The sequence below is a fragment of the Cuculus canorus genome, chromosome 1 (assembly GCF_017976375.1).
Source record: "Cuculus canorus isolate bCucCan1 chromosome 1, bCucCan1.pri, whole genome shotgun sequence".
Lineage (NCBI taxonomy): Eukaryota > Metazoa > Chordata > Aves > Cuculiformes > Cuculidae > Cuculus > Cuculus canorus.
This window is the reverse complement of record NC_071401.1, coordinates 83,432,481-83,457,559: the sequence shown is the minus strand read 5'-3', so window position 1 is coordinate 83,457,559 and position 25,079 is coordinate 83,432,481. Positions and strand designations below refer to the sequence as shown.

At 43.3% G+C, this 25,079-nt stretch overlaps 1 protein-coding gene across 3 annotated transcripts; it reads right to left on the bottom strand.

The window, feature by feature from the left end:
- Positions 1-1,168: 1,168 nt before the first annotated feature.
- On the bottom strand, positions 1,169-23,782 carry LOC104059423 (organic solute transporter subunit alpha). 3 transcript variants are annotated; one of them, XM_054053337.1, is made up of 9 exons: positions 23,691-23,782; positions 21,521-21,672; positions 21,336-21,409; positions 19,649-19,807; positions 16,544-16,655; positions 15,534-15,680; positions 12,466-12,571; positions 11,762-11,980; positions 1,169-3,404 (listed from the first exon to the last, which is right to left on the bottom strand). In XM_054053337.1, exons 1-8 carry the CDS (start codon positions 23,767-23,769, stop codon positions 11,793-11,795), a joined length of 1,017 nt encoding a protein of 338 aa, XP_053909312.1. In that variant the 5' UTR covers positions 23,770-23,782; the 3' UTR covers positions 1,169-3,404; positions 11,762-11,792. The 3 variants fall into 3 exon arrangements, with proteins under 3 accessions (XP_053909312.1, XP_053909306.1, XP_053909316.1); XM_054053331.1 differs by lacking the exon at positions 1,169-3,404 and having other exon boundaries at positions 9,328-11,980; XM_054053341.1 differs by lacking the exons at positions 1,169-3,404; positions 23,691-23,782 and adding an exon at positions 22,304-22,408 and having other exon boundaries at positions 9,328-11,980.
- Positions 23,783-25,079: the final 1,297 nt, after the last annotated feature.

Here is a 25,079-nt window from a genome sequence, read left to right as displayed (position 1 = left end):
GTTTGGGTTGGAAGGGACCTCAAAGATCGTATAGTTCCAATCCCCTGCCATGGGCAGGGACACCTCCCACCAGACCAGACTGCCCGAGGCCCCATCCAGCCTGGCCTTGAACACCTCCAGGGATGGGTCAGCCACAGCTTCCCTGGGCAACCTGTGCCAGTACCTCACCACTCTCATGGTGAAGAATTTCTTCCTTATGTCTAGACTAAATGTGCCCCTCTCCAGTTTTTACCCATTGCCTCTCATCCTACCACTACAAGCCTTTGTGCACAGCCCCTCGCGTTTGTGAATATAGCCTTTGTGAATTCCTCACATTTCTGGTTTTCAGAACATCTGTATGTCACGGATGCTACTTTGGATGCTTCAGGCTGCTGGTGTCACCATGGTTGCTGGTAGTCTGGTTCCTGGAGAAGGGAAGAGGGAGTGGGTTCTGCCTTTAGAGGCTACTTACTCTTAGGTGGAATCGCTGAGCATCCAGCAGTTACCATCACTATGTAATCTGTCAGATAACTACCTTACCCTGTGGGTGCTGCATTCTGTTCCTCAGCTGTGAAGAAATGTGGAAACAGGAGGGAGGAAGCATTTGTGTGTGAGAGACATAGAAGTACTCTATCATATTCTTTTTTTTCCTTCCTCTCTAACCAGAGTGGGGAATTACCTCCCATACAATGATTTTGACTTCATGAGCATCCTGGAGTTCTTTCTCAAGACATAGCACTAAAGCTCCTGGAGAGACCATAGAATAAAAATAAATCAAATAGGATTGAACTATATCTCCCATTATGGCACAAATATAAGCTCCAGCCTCTTTGGCTGTCCCAGGAACAACGTGCTAGAATCTCCGAGACAGAAGCTACTGGGGAATTACTGCCATTATCCTTGGTGACTGTCCCTCTTGGCAGGTAGCTCCCCTTGCCCTGTTAGCCACTTCTGCACGTGCAAGTTTAAAAGCTAAACATGTTAGCTGCAAAAAAAAAACCCCAAAAAACTGTGTTAACTTGATTTAGCTCTTATGGCCATGTAGAACCACCAAAGAATAGACCAAACAGACTTTGCTTGGGGACATGTAGAGTGACAACAGTGCAGACTTTACATATCAGGAAAAAAAAAAAATAAAGGCATTTTATTCTCTGAGAGCACTGAGCAATGATTAACATTTTTTTTTCATGAGAAATATTTTACTTCTCCGAGAATTTTTTCACAATTTAAAAAATAAATCTCATCTGGCATAACGTGGCCTTCAGCTTTCCTAGAAAAGCAAAATGATATGAGTTCTCTGCTAAAAAATATTTGAAAGACAAGACAGTACAGACTACAAACCCAAGTGTTCTACCTGCAGTACAGGACAAGCAGAAAGAAAAGCAGGAGGCAGGGAGAACACCACATTGCACATACTTGCCATTTTCAGCTATTACCAATGACTGGAAAAGAGACAATCCCCTGGAGGTGGCTCATGGATGGGGATAGCTGTTGCACTTTGCCAGGCAGTCAACCTGTAGCTTCCCAGGAATGCAGGAATTCAGACCAGGGGAAAAATGGTGGCTCAAGTTTTACTAACTGTCTCTCACTACAATTTTTTTAGCATAGTACAATTTCAGGGGTCCTTTGCCCAGCTTTGGGTGGCGGAAGAATTTACACAGAAGATAAGAATATTTTGAAATAATTAATCACACAATTCTAAAGAAAAACCAAACAGCCAGCTGGCACTTGGTGACAATTTTCTCGCCTCTCCTTGGGAGACGATTTCATGAGAGGTTGCATACACGTGTGGAAGGAAAGCACTGGTAGCAAGTCTTGTCCCGAGATGATGCAACTATTTGCAGAGAGGATTTGCCTTAGTGTCAGGGAAATCTGTTTAGGCTATTGATGGAAATCCAGCTTGGGGATGAGATAAGATCAGTAATCTTAGCCAAATCCTATTAAACTAATAAAGGATTCGATCGCTTCCTCAAAAAGAGCCATTCAAAGGGTGGTTTTAGACTAGAAATTTAAGAATTATAAATCCAAATTAAATCCTTTTAATCTCTCCTCATTTATCAGCATTCTGTTCCTTGAGGGAGGGAGTCTAAAAATGATGACAAATGTGTTGATATCATACTAGAGTTGTCTTCTCTTTAACGTTACAAAAGCAATTAAATATTCCACTACAATCATTACAAGAAAATTGTAATTCATTCCTTTGCAAGGGATGCAGTTTGATTGAGGAAGCAGTAGCCAACTGGAAAATACTGAATGGGAAGAAAATGCGATACCCTAAGAAAAAAGACAGAGACTCAGCAGACAGCAAGTTGGGCAGATGATCACGATCTTCTCCAAGGAGCCACAGAAATGAAAACTTCCTCTCCTGAAGAAGCAAGGCTAACGTGAGAGCTGATTTTTATGCCACACGTCTGGTGCTGGCTGCTGCCTTGTAACACGGACAGGACAAGCTGTGGATCATGTTCAGGAGTTGGATGATCTGAACAAAGCACAACCCTGCCTGTCTCCTTCGAAGGGGTGCTCTGCCAGGCCAATGCTTGACAAGTCAATTTACATTAAAAATAGAGAATGGCTTGATAGCCCTGATAGTGTCTTGGAAATTTCAGCGTAAAAATTGTAGTTAAATAGTTTTTATGTTGGATTGGATGTAAATAGCTCCCAAAATACTTCATTTGGCATGCTCAGCCTAGTGTTCGTGTGTTACTGGTACTTTGGTACCAGTTTTGTGGGTCGCTCAGTTAAATCTGTATATATCGGTTAAAAATAGAGAATTTGTAGGAGGGCTTTTGTGTTTGCACACACTCTGGGGTGTGTGTGCAAGAATCACCAAGAGTTAGTGATTTTCAATGTGTTTTTTACGGTATTGTTGGGTGTCAAAGAGATTCACATTTGACATCCACAATTTGCTGGTAAGAGACCAACTAACATTTAACGCATTCCAGGTTTTAAGAGACTACTATTAGCTTTTGGGAGCTGGCTGATTTTCTGTCACATAATCATACTGAGAGCAAAGACCACCATAACCTCACAGCCACTTACCTGAGGGCTCAGAATGGCCTTAGGTCCGCAGCAGGCAGCCAAACAACGTAGCATCTTGCCAGGAGACTTCATCAGACATCTCCTATCTTGGTGGTAGGGGCTGTTCTCCCCAGGCAGTTTACAAGTGGGAGGCTGTGATCTTTAGGCCTCCGAAAGGACTATTTCAAAGGGAGGAGGGAACATGAAAGAAGATGCTGCCTAGTAGAAAGCAGCAGGTAACGAAAAGGATAAGAGAGGAAGTAAGAAGTGGTTGGTTGAGCTTTATCTCCTTAACATTATCCACAGGCGGACAACAGGCAGTACTCAATCCGGCAGATGACCTAACAGCTTTGATCTTCCTTGCTTGTGTTCTGTAGGTTCCTCAGCAACTTCCAAGGCAGCTGGCACTGCAGGAAAAATTATCTCCAAGTTGTCAGGTGTGTCTTTTGTAACACAATAGCTGCTAAGTAAGAAACAGAGTGAAATGGCCAACCTGTTTCTTGTGAAATAAGGGTTACTTGACCAAAGCCTGAAATTTGATCCTTTTTCAAAGTAGAAAATAAAGCACATAGGGGAAATAAATAGCTTCAGAAAAACAAACAAACATCTCCAATCAAAACCATGAATTTTAAAGTATTAGCCCTTCAGGCTCACTTGTTCGTACTCTCTTGTTAACATTACGTGTGAGCAGCAAGGGAAGATGCTCCATATAAGAGAGAGGAAAAAAAGATTCTCTCACAGCTCCCAGGATTTGACATAGGAAATATTGCCTGTAACCAAAATAACCAGTTCACATGTGAACAATTTATCCTGAAGCACAGAAGCAGCAGCAGCTGAGATCATGAACAAAAGTAGTCTGGTGAATGGAAACAGAGCAACAGAAAAATGGATGCAAGAACCACAGTCCAGAATTTCAGAAGCAACAGTAATTCATAAGCAACAAGCTTTAAAAAGCAAAAATGACCAGGAAAGGGAGTCATCATCAGCTTGCATGAAAATGCAAATCCCTACCACCTGTGTGTAGCATTTCTGGCAGCCTGAATTCTACTTGGTGGGCACACACGCAAATCACAGAAACTGCTTCTGTGAAGGAAGAAATGCAAGCTCTGTTTACATTCATCCGAAAACGCATTAAGAAGAGAAAGCCCAAAAACTATTAAGATACTGGAAGTGTTCAAAACAGGTTACCTAAATCAGAGATGTTAATGCAGTACCTGAAACACAGCTCCTATCTCAGTGCAAAGAGTTGGGATAGATAATCCGTGGATGTGGCTGCACAGAAAGAGACACATTTCCCTCCTAGGGCTTCACAGGACAGCTTTTCTGTCTAAAGGATCCTGATGAATTCTTGGTAGGTCAGACGTCATTTAAAGCTACCCTATGCTTTATGGCTTGCTTTTTTTTATGGGAGACTCTGCTTGGAGGCCTTAATGGTTTAAAGGCCATACGGTGACAAAAGGCAGTGAAAAGCCCAACATGCTCATCATGGGCAGGCAGAGCTCACATTCCATGCTCTGTGTCATTGTGCCTGTGGCCAAATCTGGACTGCTTCTAGACTAGATAATGGTCCCCATAATACACCTGTGCTCTGCTGCATGCTGCCTGCTCACATGGAACCGGCTCTTCTCCTTGTCTGTAGCTGTTAAGTTACACCCTTCTTGTCAATAAGCTGCAGTATAATCACAGCAGTGGGACTAATGACACCCTTGGGTGGAGTTGTCTCAGCTACCAAAGATTAAATCACTCCTCTCTCTTGCATACTTCATGGTGAGAGGTCACTAATACACTGAGTTGTACTAGTGCCACGCTCTAAGCTAAAAGGATAGCTCATTTACCAGAAATCATATCTGGCTTAGACCAGCTAATATTATCTGAAAATACATAGAAGTGGTGATGATCAGGGTGGTATCAATAACCTGCACTCTAAGGTAAAAAAATTCTTTCATGTTTTCCAACTATATTTGTTTCTTCCATATACACATCTCCTTTCCCAACTAATTGTTCTACCTGGACATTCTTTCTTTCGAAATACTACAACCCATTCACCTCCCTAGGAACATCCTTAAGGACCAGAACATCGGTCTCCTGGGGACGTTGCAAAACTCAGGCTAAAGCTCTAGTCTAAAATATCAGATTATGATTAGCTTTTAGAGAGAATAAAAGCAAGTAATTCTGGGAAGTCTGTATTGACAGGAAGAAGAAAAAATAAATACAGCACCTTGGATGTGTCCCTGCCCATGGCAGGGGGCTTGGAACTAGATGATCTTTAAGGTCCCTTCCAACCCAAACTGTTCTATGATTTTATGAATTACTCATAGGCCTGAGAAATAATTGTTCAACTTTTCAAAATTAATGTAAAAAGTACATTAAAAAGAATCAATCTAAATAAATACTGGGACACCCTACACAGCACATACCGATACTGAAAGGGTAGTAATAGAGTTCTAGGGAAACCAAGCACACCATTTTCATGCCAAGGAAATTAGCCCTTCTACCATTAGCCTTTACATAGGTTTTGATGTTATACCATGTGTTAATTATTTCCAAATCATAAGTGCAAACACTCACCCTGATTGGAAAATTAGCAGATTTCAAACTCAGGTAATTTCCCCCTAATGAGGAACTTGTTGAACTGAATTTAACAATTAGCTCACACCCTTTGCTGGCTGGGTATTGCGAGGCTACAAGGAGACACAGAAACCCACCTTTCCCAGCAATTTGCAATAAAGGAAGAATATAATGTAATATTATGAATATAACTTATGAATATAAGTGGTTTTCATGCTATTTCTAACTCCTTCTTTTGTTCTTAAGGCATTGGTTCTCAAAGGGTGATAGAGGAGGTGGTGTTGCCTGTACTGAATAGTTCTCTCTTGTTTTGTAACCTTCCTCTTCTGGGTCAGTTCATGCAAGTGCCTTTTGCTACGTACCAAGCCTTTACAAAATGGATTTCACAGTTTAAGAGAGGATAACTTATGATTTGTTGGTCAATATATGCCAAGTGCAGGTAGAGCTAACAAGCTAATGCGCTCAACACCCCTGATAAGGCATCCAAGGAGTCACCGCTGGCTGGGCAGCCTTCAGTCAGGAGGGGAAGGGTTGGCTTCTGCTGCAGCTGGCAATGGGCCGATCACTGATATTGCTAAACTGCCATCCTCAGGCTACTTGGTTTTGTTTCTGCAGGATTTTTTTCATGTTGGTTTTTCTCTTCAAGAACCCTTGAGCTGCTAATTATCCCTGTGTCAACACTCTCTCCTTTGCAAGCAATCTCACCTTTTTTTCTCGTGGCTCTGCCCTGCAGAATGTCTTGCAGCGGTTTCTCACAGCTTATCTGTTCTCTTAGATGTCTGAATCAATTTCAGTGTACACCAAAGCTATGCCTCAGATCCCAAGAGATATCTGTGATCCAATGCCTGAATTTTGAGCCGGGAAACTGCTGCTTTTCAGCTGCTGAATTGCATTAAAGGAAACAGAAGACATATTATACTACCCTTTGTTTTCTGCATATGCCATGACCCTGTCTGCATGATGGGTCACAGGACGGATGCTGAGCAGTCAGGTCTTAAAGAAGGTAGTTGTGAAAGGAAGAGACATCCACAAATGAAAGGGAAATTGCCTTTGGACAATTTTTCTCTCCTCCTAGAACTGACCAAGAACATCCAACATACTGCCAAAATTCGTCTGGTTTCTTCCCACAAAAATGTAAAATTTATTCAATAAAATCTTCTTCCTGCTTTTCAATGCACTTTCTGCAGTAGGGTTTTCTTTTCTCTGAAGAACAATAAAGACATCTCAGAGACTTCAAGCTGCCTCAGGTATGTTGTGAAGCATGTGTGCCTTCAAGTGCTATGCTGGCATGCCAACTGCTTGATTATTTGGCAGTAAGTGTCATGAATATAGGCGTAAAAAGCTTTTTGAATGTAAAGAAAGGGTAACAAGAATTGAGAAATGGGAGGAAAAAATTATTCTGCAAAAATAGAGTTCCGAGCTCTTTCAGTGTGCTGTTTTGATTCTCTTTACAGACGCACATTTTAATAGAAACTGTGATTTTGAGAAGTTTGGAAAGAATAAAGAGTTTGTGGGCATAAGGCTGCACCGTGATCTGTGATGAGTTATACTAAGGTGTGACTTAGCAGAGAAAAATAACTTAAGATATTCTGCCTACTTTATCTTACAAGGCAACAACACATAAATCTATTCTTCACACCAACTCCACAACCAATGAAGAGATACTCTGACCTGTAGCTCTTACTCAAATGAGGATATCAAAACTGAGAGCAACACATTTTGTTGTTCTGGTGGACACATTATCTAACCATGATCTAACTCACCTAACCATTACTTAATTCATACATTCTTAGCTTAATTTGTGATCTTACCAAATTTGAGAGGCAGCATTTTTCAGAACAGGGAGTGGAACTTTGGTTAACTTCTGTAGCCTGATCCCAGCTGATAGAAAACTCCCCTTTGTGGCTCTTTAGATTTCTCTGCCTCAGGCCCCCTTTGCTAAAATAAAGATGACCACACTCACCAAGTTCAGGCAACTGCTAGAATTATCTAGTTAACAATTTTAACGACATTTAAACAGTAAAAAGAAAATAAATCTGGGTCACCTAGCCCTCTTCCCCTCCAAACAGTATCTTAAAAATAGTAATCCATTTTACCTGGGAGCTAGGGAGGTGCAAGTAGATTCGTGAACACATGAAGCAACACATGAATGGCTGTCAGTAAAAGCAGTAGCATTCAAACTGCCAGCAGCAGTCAGACCTTGTTTAAAAGGATAAGGAAGCCAAGTGGCAATATGTCAAATGTGTGGGGTCATTGCAAGTGATTTGTTCTAGCATCTTCATTAGCTGTGTATCAAATGTCTGCTGGCTTCCTCTCTCAGTTATTCATGAGTAATCTTCTGGGCTCCTCTACCTTAAGTCTACCTATTCCCCAATCTGTCCAGTTTACCATTGTTTGTGTTACCTAATTTCCTCCCCTACTCCAGCTCTCAGAACCATGGGACACAATTCAGCTCTTTTCCTGTCTTCTGGTTTTTTTTTTTCCCTTGGCTTTTCTTTGGAAATGGACAGTGTATAGAAAGGAGGCTCATGTTGCCTGGCTGCCCTAGTCCGCAGGCATGAACTGACACCCTTGCACCTCCTCACAGAGTCCAGCCTTAGGAGCGCTTCATCTTTTTCTCTTGAGCAGGGAGAATGAGGCGGGGCAAGTGTGATGGTGCAATAACAGAAAGGACATTTAGAGGGGGAATGCAGAGACAGAAAGGTCCACAATCAGCAGAGAACCCGCTTCACACTTGAAACAAATCCTTTGGTTATTAAGTCATGAGGCCTTTGCTGCTGACACACGTGAAACACAAAGGCATGCATTTAAATACACTCTTCACTGCTCCCCATACCTAGCCCTACCTAGGGATGCCAGTATCATCATTTTCTAGAACAGCAGTCACTCGATTAGTGTTGTTTTAAAAACAAAATATTGAGCGACAGTGGAAAAGAAGGGCACTGAGGAGATTTTTCTTACCAATGCACTCCTGCAACATTACAAAGTGCTAATGTTCATTCTCTTCCTGCTGGGTGTGCTGCTCACATTGCATGCCCCTATGTCCAGGAAGCACCATAGTCAGTGCTCACCTTCATACCTGCATCTTTAATGCACGGCCACCCAGAACACATAACTCATCTATTCCCCTGTGTTTTCATGAATAGCTTCCAAATGCCAAAACTTTCTTAACCTTTGATGACACATCTCTGTGTATGCTTATCTTTCTATTTAAAGGTGCTGGTCTCTTATCATCAAAAAAGACACCAATAAAATTGCATTTACCCTTCCATGCCCAGTAATCCAAGCAAACATAACATAAAAGTTATGTGCTCACCCTAACCTTCATTATTTTACAGCAGCTGTATAAAATTAGTTGTGAAATTTTATGTTCTACCTTTTGTTAAATGTTTTCAAAATGCTTTAATCATAAACAGAGCATTCAAAGCGATATTTTTTTTTCCACTGAGTTCTGATAAGGGATCCTTATCAGGACTCAGAATGAAGGAATTTCCTGCTTTTTTTTTGGTTTTTTTTTTTTCGTACTCAGACTGCCTACTGTCCAACCTGGAGCTTGTGATTTGCAATGTTTTTCATTTCAACAGCACGCGAACGAATGCACTGCAATGCAGGCCACCTGCTGCCCCTGGCTGCCAGCTCCCAGGTGCCTACTGAGACACCATGCCCGGATCAGGCAGGCTACAGCCATTGCTCCGAGCCAGAGCTAGGAACAAAAAATGGTTTTAAAAGCTAAACCAAAGAAAGAACATCAACAAAAAAATGTAACAACGAAACCCATACATTCTGCTTTATTCACATAAGCTGTAACTCATGAAAGCTCTTAGGTATGTACTTAAGATAAAGCGCATCCAATTTTGCTCTGAAAAGAGTTCTGCGTAGAGCAAATGGTTTTTGGAATGACACCTTCATGACTGCACATAGTAAAAAGAAACGCCTTCACTGCCAAATCTGAAGTCTACGTAGCACTCATCACGGTACATTCTATTGCTGAATTTTCACAACAAATATTAAATATCTGCCCAAAAGCATAACAGCCAGTGACAACTGTGGTTAAAGCACACCCTTACTGATGCCTACAAGATCTGGTTAACAGGCACTTCTGAGATAACAACAGATAACTAGTATAACAGTGATGGGCGAAGACTCTTGCTGCACCACAGCAGCTGCCTTCACTGGACCTCCAGAGACCACCACTTCTCCATACACTCCATCTGGTTTTGAATGCATTGTCCATGCTACAGCACATGGATTTTCCACGCCGCAGATCCCACCCACCAAGGCACGCCGCAGGCAGAACTGCTATGGAAAACGTTTTCCAGTAATGCTCATTTGTCTCATTTACCCTAATAATTAAAGTCTTTTCCACAGCAATTCACAAAGATACCCTGGCAACTCAAAATGTTTTATTTTGCAGTTTTGAAACCGGTTGAACTCACAGCCAACCATTCCCGATGCCATTACGAAATCAAACACTGCTCTGCAAGTCTACAGATGTACTTGTAGCCCAGACCGCCCAGACATAAAGCAACATTAGCAATATGTTAACATCCCTAATGTGAAAATACATTAAAATTTCCCATGTTACGAATATGTTAGCTGATCCCAGTTAATTCTACTGCCAAACTGTAATGCAGAGTAAAAATTTTTGCCTAAATTATTTTTCAAGGAAAAAATGCAGATTCTTTCACAATAATGAGCACAAGAATCTGTATTGATTTCCCAGACTACCTACGTAGAAAAAAATAAATATAAAAATTGCTCCAACCACTTCAAAATAAAAATAACTCAATTTCTCTGCTATAATGGATTCCTTCAATTGTTAGAGAAAATGTCATTCCTGACCTCAATCAGAAAGAAAATAATTTAATCCCCTTTTCTACTTCCAGGTGGTTCTCTAGCTGTTTTCAGAATATTACATTTGCCACCAACTCCCAAACTGAAAGTAGATTTTTAATTCCTTATAAACTAAAAATAAAACCCCAATATCTGCCTAGCTTTGCTCTGATGATAAGTTTAATTTGATACAGTATAGGTAAAAGATGTTATTAACACCTTTTCCAATGAAACATTTTCCCAGCCTATACATGGAATAAGCAGTCTTGCTCCATCAGTTGGATGTTTGTGCCTAGGGCTCACACTAGATGAGGTCAGACGAGTGCTAGGAAATGGTGCTGCACCTCATGTCCCAAGAATCAGAATATCTAAATATTTACTAAGCACATACTAGAAATTATAGTGAGCAATTAGGTTCATCCAAGAACATCAGCATCATTTGCAAAAAGATCCTGTAATATTTGAAGTCCTACTGGATGCCTGCACAGGTCAGATTTGAGGTGAAGAAGCTGGGAAGGTAAGAATTTTTTCAAAGAAATTCCTTTCAATAGCCCTTATCCTCACAGACACCTTTAACACAACAATCCTGAGTATCATTATTCCCATGTACCAAGCAGAGAAACAAAGCACCACATAACATCACAGAACAATGGCAGAAGACATCTCAGACTCTAACACCTACTTTATTTTTCCAGGCCAGGAACAGAGAATTGGCCTTCCCTAGGAAGAACATCTACTGGTGAAGTAGTTAGAAAGAGTAGCTGTGTATTTATCAAGTTAGGAGGTGATTGCAAGGAACGTAGAAAGTCTTGCCCTGAAGAGATCATCAATTATGGAGGTGGAGAGCCCAGACAAGTTTGGGAATTTCAGAATAAACACATGCAAATGTATTTACTGATTGGAATTAGATAGTGAGCTTGTGGCATAAAATGAGAGCTGATAAATTTTAATGGTGGGAAGGGTGGGAAAATGCTGTGCGGGACATATGACAGTAATCCAGGCTGAAATAAGATTTTAAAAAGTCAAAAGAGCTAAACAAGAGTGACTCTGGATTAACTTTAAATCATAGCCATTCTAATAGCTAAAACACAAGAAAATGAAATAAAACTGCGTTGTAAGACAATGTGGCTACCATCAAATGCTCAGTAACAGGATACAAATACATGGTATGAAATCTTACTAAACTATTTGGTTTGAAAACACTCTCACAGTGTATATGATACTGCAGAATAAATGGGGTTACTTTTCCACTAGTGGTCCTTTCAGTGCTGCAGCTCACAGGCATTCATGTCAGAAGTTGTTCCAACATGGACAGTGGTTATTTGTGGTGCAAGAATGTACAAGCTCCTGAAGTTGAACTTACAGCTCCGGTGGAACAGGAGCGCAGAGGGCTTCTAAACTCTTGGCAATCCATCTTCACTAACTGCACCATTCAGGATAACCTCAGGAGTCTGCTTGTCATCCCCATCTTCTTTGGCTGTACAGTCTGGAGGTTCTAGGTCATTGTATCTTCTCCGATAGACCACTCTTGAGATTAGGGTTATCAGAAACATTTCCATGATGAGCAGCTGCTGGGTGATATCTATCAAAAGAAAGGGAGGCAAAAACAAAGCCCCCCAAAGGGGGAAATGACTATCAGGTGCAAAATGAATACTTGCCTTATTAATTTTCATGTGTGCAAAAGGAAAAAACTTTACCATCCTGCCCCTATAACAGAGTGTCTCTCATAATCCGGAATAAAATCAGTTACAGAATTACAGTATTGCCCATAAATAAGCACGCAATAAGTTATACATTCAAAATGCAAGAGATCTAACAGTAACTACGCACGTTGATTTCTTGTCCTCTCATTTCTGACTCCAGTTGTTCTCATTATAAAGTTTTTCTCTGCAATTGTGAGAGCTATAAAGCTTTTGTTGATATTTTTAAAGTAAGAGCTCAGCTTCTCCAAAAGCTACATGATCCCAGGAAACTAATATTTGGGGCAAACACCAGCTACTGCAGTTAGCAACACTGAACTAGCACCTTTACAAGTAAATGAACAACATCCTTCCCAAAAGAACTTACGTGCTCCTCTTGCTGAAGAGGAGAGTGGCGGGGCACAGGGAATAATTCTTTGCATGGCCAAGATGTTGATAATAGCTGCCTGAAGATGGTTCAGAATGAGGATAAACTGCATCAGAAAGAGAAAAAAAGATGCCTTAGCTACCAGGAAAATGTTTATAGTCCATACAACAATTCTGCTTTCATGATAGACCCTCTTTTGCTTCATTCCTCCTTTCTTGCCCTTCCCCTCCTCCCATCTACTAGCAGACTCCCTGCCACTCTGCAGAATTTGTCTTTAGGTCAGGTTGGTATTGCTCTGAATGAGTGTTAAATTAAGCTTCTGTTCAAATAGTGTTTCTTCATAGCCCTTCATATGGGCGGTGTAATATACACAGAGCTCCTAGCTGGGATTTTAAAAAATACTGAGCTCTAAATAATAGGTAACAGTGTTTTTAAAGCTTCCTGTTAATCTAACCGAGGAGCTTATGATCTCCCTTAGTGGAGGAAGGACTCGAAAAACATTTTTTCTGTTGTCTCCTCTTTTTGCCACAGCAGGGAGATGTGGTGCTCTTCACGTTATACGGGACTCGCTTCTTTGCCAGAAGCAATTAAGGACTCTCCAACGCTTGGCTTCAGCAACAAGCACTTGCACAGAGCAAGAGACTCCCTTATCTTGACGTGAGCTTCTGAGTCTGCTCAAAACCAAAAAAGATGCATAGTAGAGAAGAAAAAGCAGAGAATACCCATTGGGAACTACAAGGGCATTGCCAAGGCATGCACAGATGCGGTTAGAAAAGCAAAAGCTCAGCTCGAATTGAAACTGGCTGCTCTCCATAATCTTTGAGAGGTCGTGGAGATCAGCAGATGTCCTAGATGACTGCAAGAAGGCTACTGTCACCCCCATCTACAAGAAGGGCTTAAAGGAGGATCCAGAAATTACAGGTTCATCAGTCTTACTTGAGTTCCTGGGAAAGTTATGGAACTAATGCTCCTGGGGGCTACCGCAAGTTAAATGAAGCACATGACTGGGAAAAAAAACAGCAGGGATTCACCAAGGGCAAATTGTGTTTGACAAAACTGATTGCCTTCTATGATGAAGTAACCTGCTAGGCTGACATGGGGCAAGCGGTGGACATTGCCTACTTGGATTTCTCCAAGGCGTTCAGTACAGTTTCGCATATCCTCCTCCTAGAGGAACTGATGTGTTACGGTCTAGAGAAGTGGTCTGTGGGGTGAATGAAGAACTGGCTGACAGGTCACACCCAGATGATGGTGGTAAAAAGCTCCTTTTCGAACTGGCAACCTGTCATAAGTGGGGTCTCCTAGAGATGGATATTGGGCCCAATGATGTTTAATATCTTCATAACTGATCTAGATGATGGGATCAAGTGTATGATGGGATGAAGTTTGCTGATGATATCAAACTTTGGAAGGGAGAGCCACCTGCATAGGCTGGAAGGATGGGCTAACAGGAACCTTATGATATTCAAGAAGGACAGGTCTTGAATAACATAATCCATGAATGCAGCAGAGGCTGGGATCTACACAGCTAGGGAGCAGCTCTGTGGAAAGTGACCTGGGGGTCCTGGTGGACAACAAGCTCAATATGAGCAAACAGTGGGCTGCTGCAACAAAGAAAGCCAACAGGATGCTGGGCTGCATCAACAGGGCATCACGGGCAGAGATAAAGAAGTCATTATCCCACTCTGCTCAGCACCTGTCAGGCCACACCTAGAACACTGTGTTCAGTTTTGGTTCCCACTATAGCAAAAAGATGTGGACAGTCTGAAGATGGTCCAGAGAAGGGCTGCAAAGATGCCTGAAGGACAGAGGGGCCTACCATATGAGGAAAGGCTGAGAGAACTGGGTTTGTTCAGCCTTGAGGAAAGATAGCTTACCACCATGTTCCAGTATTTAAAGAGTCGCTACAAAGAAGGTAGAGACTCCCTTTTTAAGAGGAGTCACATGGAAAAGATGAGGGGTAATGGGTACAAGTTAATCTTGGAAAGATTCTGATGGGACACGAGGAAAATTTTTCACAATAAGAACAATCAGCCGTTGGAATAATCTCCCCAGGGAAGTGGTAGATTCCTCAACACTGGACACTTTTAAGATTCAGCAGGACAGGGTGTTGGGCTGTCTTGTCTAGACCATGCTTTTACCAAGAAAGCTTGGACCAGACAACCCTTGAGGTCCCTTCCAACCTGGCATTCTATGATTCGTGATTCTACAATCATATTACCGGCTATTTGCTGAGCTAGGCCTTCACTGCCTTGGAGATATCAAAGTGTCTCTAACTGCTGGTCTATCTGCATGAGTATAAACCCTCACATTAAGAGAGTTTGCCATCTTAAACCTGGATTCACCCTAATGCAGCATTGCAGGGGTGACTACACTGTTTATTGCATTTATAAAAGTTTAATAATTTACTTAACAGATACCTTAGTGCAGAAGCCTTTCTATGTGTCCTGTCCAAGAAGGATGCATATCCAAGGATTCTGCTATACTCTCTTCAGGGTGATATGGAAGGAGGGGGGGGGGGGGGGGGCGGGCAGTCTGCTTCTGTTCCTTGCTATTGAATGAGTCTCAGCCAGAATACTCATTATTATCTAATTCTGAAGTGCAGAATGGCCAACAAAAATATTGTCAAAACAGAACACTGTGACATGCTGAAACAGTTCAAACAACAGCCACCCACACAACGCTCCACATCTTCTCCTAGTTTTTAAGAGTACACAGCAGCATTTTAACATTTTGTTTCAGGATAGTGCATCTACAAAGCTTCCTTCAAGTCTCGCAGAAGGTGCTGTTTGATTTCAATTGGCTAAAGAGGAATAGATTTTATGTGCTTTTCACACCTCCAGCACTCCTGAGAGACCAGAGGTAAATTAGCTCAAGCTGAAATTGAAAAGCGGACGAGGAGAGTGCTTCAAATGGATGCGGCTTTAATCAGGCAAAAATATGCCTTTGCACAGTGCATTTAATGGGAAAAAAATACTGTAACTTTTCAATAGAGTACCATGAACCAGAGAGACAGTGTTATATCAGCAGTTAAGAGAAATTCTTACGAGAAATATTAAACTTCTCACCTGATAAAGAGCAAATTTTGTGATGATATTCTTACAGCTAAGGAGAGTCCTAACTTGTTGAAACATGATTCCAACTGGCCACAGAGCAATAATGGTGAGGACACCAACGAAGCAGCTAATCCATATTGCAGCTCCTTTGGGAGATAACTGAGAAGCAAATCAAACAACCATACCTATAAAACTTTATACAGTGCATTTCACTGTTTCCAGGAAGCTGTTGTGAACTGAATGATGCGGACATTACAATGTTTTTATCACCGTGAAAGCTGATGGCTGTAGCAGTTGCTGGAGTTTGCATGGGAAAATTGCACAGTACTAACAGGAGTGTTAACACAGTGCTCTTACCCACCAGGGACAGACACATAAATCTGTTCAGCCTGGGAAGGTGAAAAGTGACACAAGCCCTTGATCCGACCCCAGCAGGAATGCTCAGCAGCTCACGAGAGCATATTCAGCAGGACATCTCAATGGGATCATTTATTTTTTTACCACGAAACAACAACAAAAAAAAATACTACTTTTAATCTGAGTTATCCAAGAGGTGCAAAATTATTATATATACAGACATTTCCATCATCTTCCAGTTTACGTGGTACAAAGCAGAAGTACAGTAATATCTCTTCTACCTTGCACCACAATTTGCAGAAAAAAAATAGACTTAGGCTTCCTGTTTTCATGCCAGTACATATACTTGGGTTTTAAGGCAGGGCAAGTACATCCATCCCACAGGGCAACTTGCAGTCCTGCTGTTCTAACCATACAAGCTAGGAAACATAGTGGAACATAGCCTGATGCCAATTTCTTTTCAAGAGAAGCCAGGAAACAGAGAGTCTGGAGGAAGACATCAGTGATATGCTTTAAGGTCTCTAAAGAATACAGTAAGGACTCACTTGGAAGTGCTCTCAGGTAGTTTAGTTGTAATTCACAGCTTATTTATAGGCTAAGATGCTAACATCAGCCCTAAACCCTGCAGATTTTGTGGATCATATCTGATTAAAGTATTTACTTACATTGTAAAGGGTGTAATTGCCATTAGTCCAAAGCACTATTGATAAAAACATGAACACAGGTCGAAGGAAAGCAAACTGAAAGGTGCCCAGCTTCAGCCAAAAAAGGGTTCGCCTGGCCAGGAGGGAAAAAAGATCATCACATAGGCCAAAATCTTATTAGCGACCTTGATAACATATGCTGTCAGCTGCAAAACTTTTCCACTTCTGTAGCACACAGAATCCGGGCAGGAACAGCTTCAAGATTATAAAGTCTTTCCAAGAATTATCCAGTGTTTATTTAGTAAAATCTCTATAAAAATAGTACTTTTCCTATTCTGCAGCAATTACATACTAACCAAAGCTGGGCAAAACACGATGTCTTTCTCTGCCCTGAAGCTAACCAGAGAGCCAGCAGCAGCATAACCGGTTTCTGAACAACAATGCCACTTGCTCCTGCCTTGTTGCCTTCCTGTTTCAGTTCTCTGATGATATTGGGCAATTCAGCCTTCCTGTTCAGACACTTCCCTGTCCTGCAGTAGGTGAAGAAAGAGAATTGTACAGACCTCAGTGAAATGACTGGTAGATTTTCAATGCATTGTGAATACTACCATGTAACCATCTGGGTTTGCTCCTCTGTACATTAGCAGGGGAAAGGAACTACCTTTCACTTGACAAACCGCACAAAGCCAGCAGGACTGCTCAGGATTCCCTTTTTCAGCGTAAGGTGGGTCCAGCACACAGCCCATACACAGTAAGCTTTGCAGACAGTATTAAAGTCCACCAAGAAAGGGGCAGATGCACTTTCTAATAGAGGGCATGAAAGCTGACTGACCTGAATGCCCTTTGGTCTTTACAGGACAAGCTGTGGTGGCTACAGCTGGCTCACAGTTTAGTCTATTACCGTGCATTATTTCCCACGTTGTCAGTGTTGTCTTCAGTGTAACTCCTTGGGCCCTTGACACTGCCATCTGAGGCACCTCAGCAGATAACTGGCTGCCACTTAGTGTGCTACAGCATATAGCCTTGAACCAAGAGTTATAGGGACTGCTTAATTAATATAACTAATAACCACAGGATTATGAACAGTACAACCATGTGTGGAAAGACCTGCAACTGCCCAGTCACTTGGTGTGTGTGCCTTTGCAAGGGTTTATTATTCCCAAAGGGCTCTAAAAATAATGTGACAAGCAGTACAGCCACCGCAATGCCATGAGTTGTTTCCCTTGTCAACACAAGTCGGTCTTTCTTGACCATCAGACTTCTGCCACGTCTCTCCCTCTTGTATGGCTTGGTTTTTTGTCCCATCTGCCTCCTGCACCTTGTTAGCTTTCCCAGGACTGCTCAATAGTACAAGTGTTTTTTTAAAAGAAAGCCTTCCCTTTGGAGTAGCTCCCTGTTTCCCCAGAAAATACCTACAGGAGGAATACGAGACTGACTTTTCTCTACAGTTTGCTCCTATTTAAAAAAAAAAATGCAAACATACCCTGTAGTGGGAAAAGGCTGGAAAAGTCAGAAGCAGAGACAGCAGATGGGTTTCCCAGTGCTACAGATGCCAGAAAAGGAGCCCTAAGCTCTCTGTAGAGCAAAAAGCCTTTTTTTGAACAGACAGCTGTCGTTCCTCCCAGCAGTAGTAGGCACTATCTATCTCCTGAAAAGAGTTAATATTAGCTAATATAATCCTGGCTAAGCAGTCACTGGACTGATCAACAGGAGGGCAGAGTAGAAGATCCTCTCCCAAGTTCCCAGCTACCACAACCTGTACACTGGGTGACAGACATGGAAAGAAAAACAAATATACTGGTGACACGTTTGATCTGTAGCACAGCTCTGTCCCATGGCATTTCTTCAGCTCTGACTGCTGAAACAAGCCTGAACCAATGCCCAGGAAAATTAGTAGAAGTCATTTAGATCCATATCAGTAATTGCTGACTTCATGTCATTGTATCGCATCCATTTCTGAAGGCATACTTTTCAACTGTTTCGCTATCTATTCGTCTTAGTGCCCCCTCCATGTAAATAATGTCTGTTATTCCGTTAACATGAAAGGATGGAACCAAGAGCTTAAATTCTAATAATGAACGAGGTGGTTTAAGCACGAATTATTACAATAAAAATCAATAAATTTTGCAAAAGCACCACGAACTGCTCTGCTGTGTTCTATTCACTGCTATCATTTAACCAGACCATAAAATCCCGAGGGTCCCTCTGACACTAATGTCCAGGCCCTCATAGAAAAGTCTCTGTCTTGCTCATTCAGTCCTTCAGTTTTTGCTTTTAATGAGAGAAACATTCTCATGCTCTGTGCCAGTAGGAAAGCCCTGGGAAATGCACAAGGCTTCCAGGCTGTGGAGCAGCGTGTACACGACGGGGTGACTCTAGGCAGAGAAAGAGCCCCACCAGGCAGTATTCAAAAGAGGCAGGGTTTATTTTACAGTATATCATACCTCGTAAGTGCAGCTCTCCGTTCTTACCCCACCTCTCAAAGGTGCATTAATACTAAGTTTAATAGAGGAAAATATTTGCTTTTGCCTCACCAGATAGAGCCATTTTATTGAGATCAAAGCTTTCCAGAAATTATATCATTTTTTAATCTAAAAATTATTTTAATCTGAAGTAGTTTTAAAGTCAAAATCAGAATGAAACATTTCAATTTCATCAAAGTAAGAGAAATTTTCTTTCAGGACAGCCTCAATTTGACAATTCTGCTTTGGAGACATTCGGTCCCCTCTGAAATGAAACAAAACTGAAATTTCAATTATTATGTTTTATAGAGCAGGAAGCCCTCCTCCCACACACCACTGCTCACTAAAGAAATGTTTTCTTGGAAAAGAATGGGATTAGTTGGGGAGATAACCACTGTGCTTGATGTTACTATGAGTGGGAACACTGCACAAGGTTAAATCGAGAGAGCTTATGCCCTCGACTCTTATGCAAAATTCTGCATTATAAAAATGAAATCAATTAGTAGTGGTGTACAGCCCCAAAGCGATGGCACTGTTTAAAAGAGACAGCTTGAGACTGACTTTCGGGAAGCAGGGAGGCCCTTTGCAGTAAGCCTGGCCTTGCCAAGTTGGCCAAATTCCATCAGCCGTTTTTCCATCTGGGAAATCTTAAAGGGCAACTTACCTAGTGATGCGCACACGAGGGAGGCAAAGGCAGCAGCAGCAGCAGGGCCCAGTGCTGATCTTGAAGTGACCGTTTTCAAAGCGCTTGAGGAGCAGCTTTTGACCTCCACACTCACTAATCATCATCATCAGGAACTTGTGGATAACTATGGCAAAAAATCTAGGAGAGGAAAAAAATGGACAGCTCAAACTTCCCTGTGTGTCTCTCATATGCCTGCACAGGCCAGTATTTCCTTCTGTCCAGGGTTTTTACAGCCTGTGCTTTGCAATCAACAAAAACTCAAGCATTAGCTGTGAAAAAACTTCTGCTTTCCATCACCTTGGAGGACCAGAACTGCTCTATCCTCACCAAAAGAGGAATAAATCGAGGCACAGAGGAGCTGCGGGATTTCTCAAAGCTGCACAGGTGGCCGGTGGCAGAGATTAAACCACAGGCTTTTCTCAACGAAGTCATTATGGCCAGATTTTTCCATCAGTTATTTACTACGGATTGGTCTAAACTTTTTATAACAAGTCCTCTTCCTCCTCTAAAAAACTCCAAAACCCAACAACAAATATGGCTAGGTTTGTACATCTATTTAGCTATCACTGAATGTGCTGGCCCACTTGAGGTGTGGTTTCTCTGCAGACAAAGCTGATCCAAGCACTGACTGCTGCAACCCCACCTCTCCCTACTTCACCAGCTGCATGTTCTCAACCCTTCCCAGGAACTACAGATCATGCAACCGCCCTTTCCTCCTTGTCCAAAACTGATACAGGGAACTGACTTACTGAAATCCAACCCCACCAAAGAAAAGAGGTCCTCTTCAGCCGCTCTGCCTCCTCGAAGGAGCTTGCTGTGCAGCTGGAGACCGTGAGTAGTAGTGGGCAAGGGAAGAGAGGGGATTCAGATAGGCTTAAAGTGCCATACGACTGTATCCTTGGAAGTTTTTTTTGTAATCTGTGCTACCTGCACAAATTGCTGCACACTCACAGCGTTCCTTGCCACTGTGATTTCCTTCCCTTTTTTACTCTACTCTCTTAGTAAATGCAATGCAGCAAAAGGTGATGCAATTCAAGAGTGTCTGTGATACTGTCCTGCAGTGGGTTCCAAAAGCATTCCTTACCCCTTTGTGTAGTGCCCAAGGCTGTGGCATCCCCCCAACCTGGCTCTGCCTACCGCGGTTGCGCCATCGCTTCCAGAAAGCAAGGACTACATTTCTCTTCTTTCCTATGCACGTCAGAGCTGTCACGCTCATACAGAGAGTGCTTTTATCAGGACAACTGCGGAACATTTTTACATTGATATACTCATTGGAAGTTCACTTGCCACCATTAATAACAGGCCTCCATGGCTCATTATTAGTAGAAGTGGAGAGAAGTCACAGGGCAGAGTCTCACGCCACAGGACACGCAGAGAGAGGAAAGCAAGAGTACTGCTTCAAAGCCACTGTCAATCCAATGGATCAATTACATGCTAGTCACAGATCTTTCATACTGAGGTTTCCACACTAGGAGACTGTAGTACTGGGAACTGCTTCAGCATTTTCTACCTCTCAGAAAAGAGCTGCCAAGAGATTTCAACTCAAACCAAAAATTACTAAATTGTCACATTTACAAAATGACTGTGTTTACCAAGAGCAGCAGATGTTTAAAGAGAAGAAATTTAGGGTTTGGGGCAACCGTCTAGAAACAAGCAGAATACTCACACTGCTGCTGTGAAATCTGTAAACATGCTTGAGCGAGGAATCCACATGCCAATGCATGAAGTAGAAGCAATCACCTACAGAGAGAGGGAGGAGGGCTATGTGAAGGGCAGAGATAAAGCACGTTTGTGCGGATTTCCAGGGAAACTTTGAACATTCAATTTAATCTCTTTTCCATGATAACTTACTGGAGCTGCAGCATTAATCCAAATTATGATTGATCTTTTGGTGGAAGGGATTTTCCTGTAGATATAGACTGCTTCCTCTATAAACACCAGATTGGCAATAAGAGTCATCAGAGTCAAGATTGCAAAGAGAAATTTCCCTGGTAGGTCAAGGCCTGCAGAGAGAGAGAGGGAAGAAAATAGAAAGTTCCGATTTATTTCATAAGCATTCCAAACATTTAATGTAAAGACACCATCTCTATAGTCATATTCCAGCAAGGACTTGCACTCAGCCTTAGCTACATAGGTGGACCATTGACTCCATCAAATGATTCAAATACTGGAGTTCAAGTTCATGACTAAATCCTTCCAGGCTCCACAGATAGCATATGGGGAGAATATGCCTCTTTGTTCTTAAAGCATTATGCAAAAGTCCCCGTCGGAAAAGTAGTGCTCCAGGACAAATGTTCTTAGATGAATATAAATACTTAACAGAGTATAAATAAATACATAATACACAATATAAATGAATATGGTAAGTACATATTCTGGGAACTTTTTCAAGCAAACTACAAGCAAAAAATGTATTTACTCAGTTTTTGGCTTCCGTTGCATGTTCACAGGCGTATTTGTGCATAACTTCTTTAGGCATGCAAACTTTTTAGAGGCTCAGTGTAAGTTTGTAAGGCACATGAATGATGTAAGGATAAGCCCTGGCTATATCTAGCCTGAGATAATATTTGATGACTTTACCAAGTCCTTTTTTTTACTTCTCCCTTAACATTGGGTATGGGCATCAACATTTACCCAAAGCTGATGTGTTTTATGTCTCCTTTGACAAGAGGTATGGATATCAACTTCTGGCCATAGCTGACAGTTGAGGTAGATTTTCTCCCAAGAAGGGTGCGTCCAAAGACAGAAGAAAGCACTGCAATGGAGTCATGCTTAATTTAGAAGTTCACAGTCATCACTGGTACTAACTCCCTCTGTGGCCATACCCTATATAAGGGCACACCAAACAGCGCTTGCGAAGGTGAGCCTCTGCCCCAGCCTCTTTACCCTACCCTGCTTCATAAAACCCCAACACTTCCAGACTTGGCTGCAGGAGGAGCAGCCCACATTTCCATGGATATCTCCACACCATAGATCTCACCACGGGGAAGCCTGAGACCAGACCCAAGTCTACGGGCTGGTTCAGTGCTAGGTTCAGCATGTACCGGGGGGACCTTGCACTCCTAGCCATCCACCCTACCCCTCACCAACCACCCTGTCTCCTCACACCCCGGCTGGGGGCTGCGCTGTCCTCTCTCCCTGTTCCAAAGCCAGAGGCAGCCACCTGTCTCTGGCCAGGGGATTTCCTTGCAGGTGAAGCATGGAGGAGGAGTAAGGATAGGGGCAGGGGCAACAGCAGGGTAGGGGGAGAGGTGAGGGCAGAAGCAGAGGCAGAGACAGGGACGGAGGCTGGGGCAGGAGCAGGTGCTGGAACAGAGGCAGGGACAGATGTAGGAGCAGGAGCGCGGGCAGAAACAGGGGGAGGGTAGGGGTTAGGGCAGAAGTAGGGCAGGGTTAGGGGCAGGGCAGGGGTAGGGACTGAGTGGAGACAAGGGCAGGGGCTGGAGCAGCAGCAGGGGTAGGGCAGGGGCAGGAATGGAAGTAAAGGCAGGGACAGAGGCTGGGGAAGGGATGGAGGTAAAGGCAGGGACAGGGACAGAGGCTGGGGTAGGAGCTGGGACAGATGCTGGGGACGCGACAGGGGCTGGGACAGAGGCAGAGGCAGGGATGAAGGTAGAGACAGGGGCAGAGACGGAGGCTGGGGCAGATGTAGGTGCTGGGACAGGGGCAGAGGCTGGGACAGAGGCGGGGATGGAGGTAGAGGCAGGGGCAGGAGCTATGACAGGGGCTGGGGCAGGGGAAGAGGCTGGGGCAGAGACAGGCTAGGGCAGGGGCTGGGGCAGAGCCTGGGGCAGGGGTGGATTAGGGGCAGAGGCTGAGGCAGGGTTAGGAGCAGGGGAACGGGCAGGAGCAGAGGGAGGGACAGAGTCTGGGGCAGAGGCAGAGGGAGGGATGGGGCAGAGGAGGAGGCTGGGGTAGAGCAGGGGCTGGGGCAGGGGCAGCGGTGTTTTAAGGGCAGGGGCAGGGCTGGGTGCAGGAGCAGGGCGGCGGGCGGGGGACACCCCTCTCCCTCGGCGCTTACTCCGCAGCATCTCCTGCGCGTAGGGCGGCTGTCCGGCGGCGCAGGGAGGGCGGAGGGTCCCGTTGCTGTCCCCCTCCATGTCCGCGCAGCTGCACGGGGTCGGCGGGGTCGGTGCCCGCCCGGTCCCTGCGGAGCCGCGGCCGCGCGGTTAATGATTATCCCGGGAGCCAGGCGGGACGCGGGCACCCGCGCTGCCTCCCAGCACGGCTCCCCGCGCAAAGCCCCGGCTCTTCCCGGCAAGTCCCTTCGGGTCCCTGCAGGAATGCCTTTCCCTTCCCAGGAGCAGAGGGTTGGGGCACCCGGGGTCCAGTCTTGCCCAGTCTTGCCAGTTGAGGGGGGACGGGGAACTCCCGGGGGAAGTTTAGGATGGATATTAGGGAAAATTTCTTTACTGAAAGAACGGAACAGGCTGCCCAGGGAGGTGGTGGAGTCGCCATCCCTGGATGTGTACAAAAAACGTGTAGATGTGGCGCTTCAGGACTTGGTTTTGATACTGAAAACGGTAGCAAATAAACTCTCTAAGACTCGTTTCGGAGTTTTAGAAAGCGAACGTCCTTTTCCAGTCCTGGGCAACACGTGGGAGTGATCTCCTTCAATCCTGTGCAGCAAGACAAGAGCTGGGGACAGAATGTATTTCCCACTTAACACGCGTATGTATAAATTCTCCCAGAAATCTTATGCATATTCTGTTACTTTCCAAGAACTAGTTTTAATGTTATTATGATCTTCACCACAGTCAAAACTCTTGTTAATTTGGTCCTGGCTCCAGCTCTGCCTGACCCTGCGTTTGAGATAGGGAGAAACTCCAAACAGACGTGATTGCAAAAGAGACATCCATTCAGCATAGGTCATACAAGACTTTATCATCTTCAAAGAATGAAGTGTCTGGAAAAACACTGTCTGAAAGAAAAGATGCTATCAGACGGACATTCTGTCTAACTTCAAAAAAATACAATTACTTAGATGAAACTTAACTCTAGCTTAAATAAAAAATATTGCACTTTTTTCAATAGTGAATACTTCTTGTATCAGCTTAGTAGGCGTGGTGGTGTCGGGCTGACATTTGGACTTGATGATGATCTTAGAGGACTTTTCCTTTATTATTCTATGATTCTGTGTCTGCCTTCACCCCAGCCTGGTCAGAGTAGCCTTGGGCACCACGCTCTCTGCAGGGGCTTGTGGAGGCGGAAAGCTGCTTGGTCAATGTAGCAAATGTTCAAAGGACTTTTTGTGCAGCCCTTCACCAAAGACTTCCCCATAATCTTGGGAAATAACTTTAATACACAAGGTATTTTCTACCAAATTTGCTTGAATTTTTTATCAAGCTATTTGAAGGACATCACATATTCTGAAATGTGACCGAAAGTTCAAGTTAGGATTTCCTGAGAC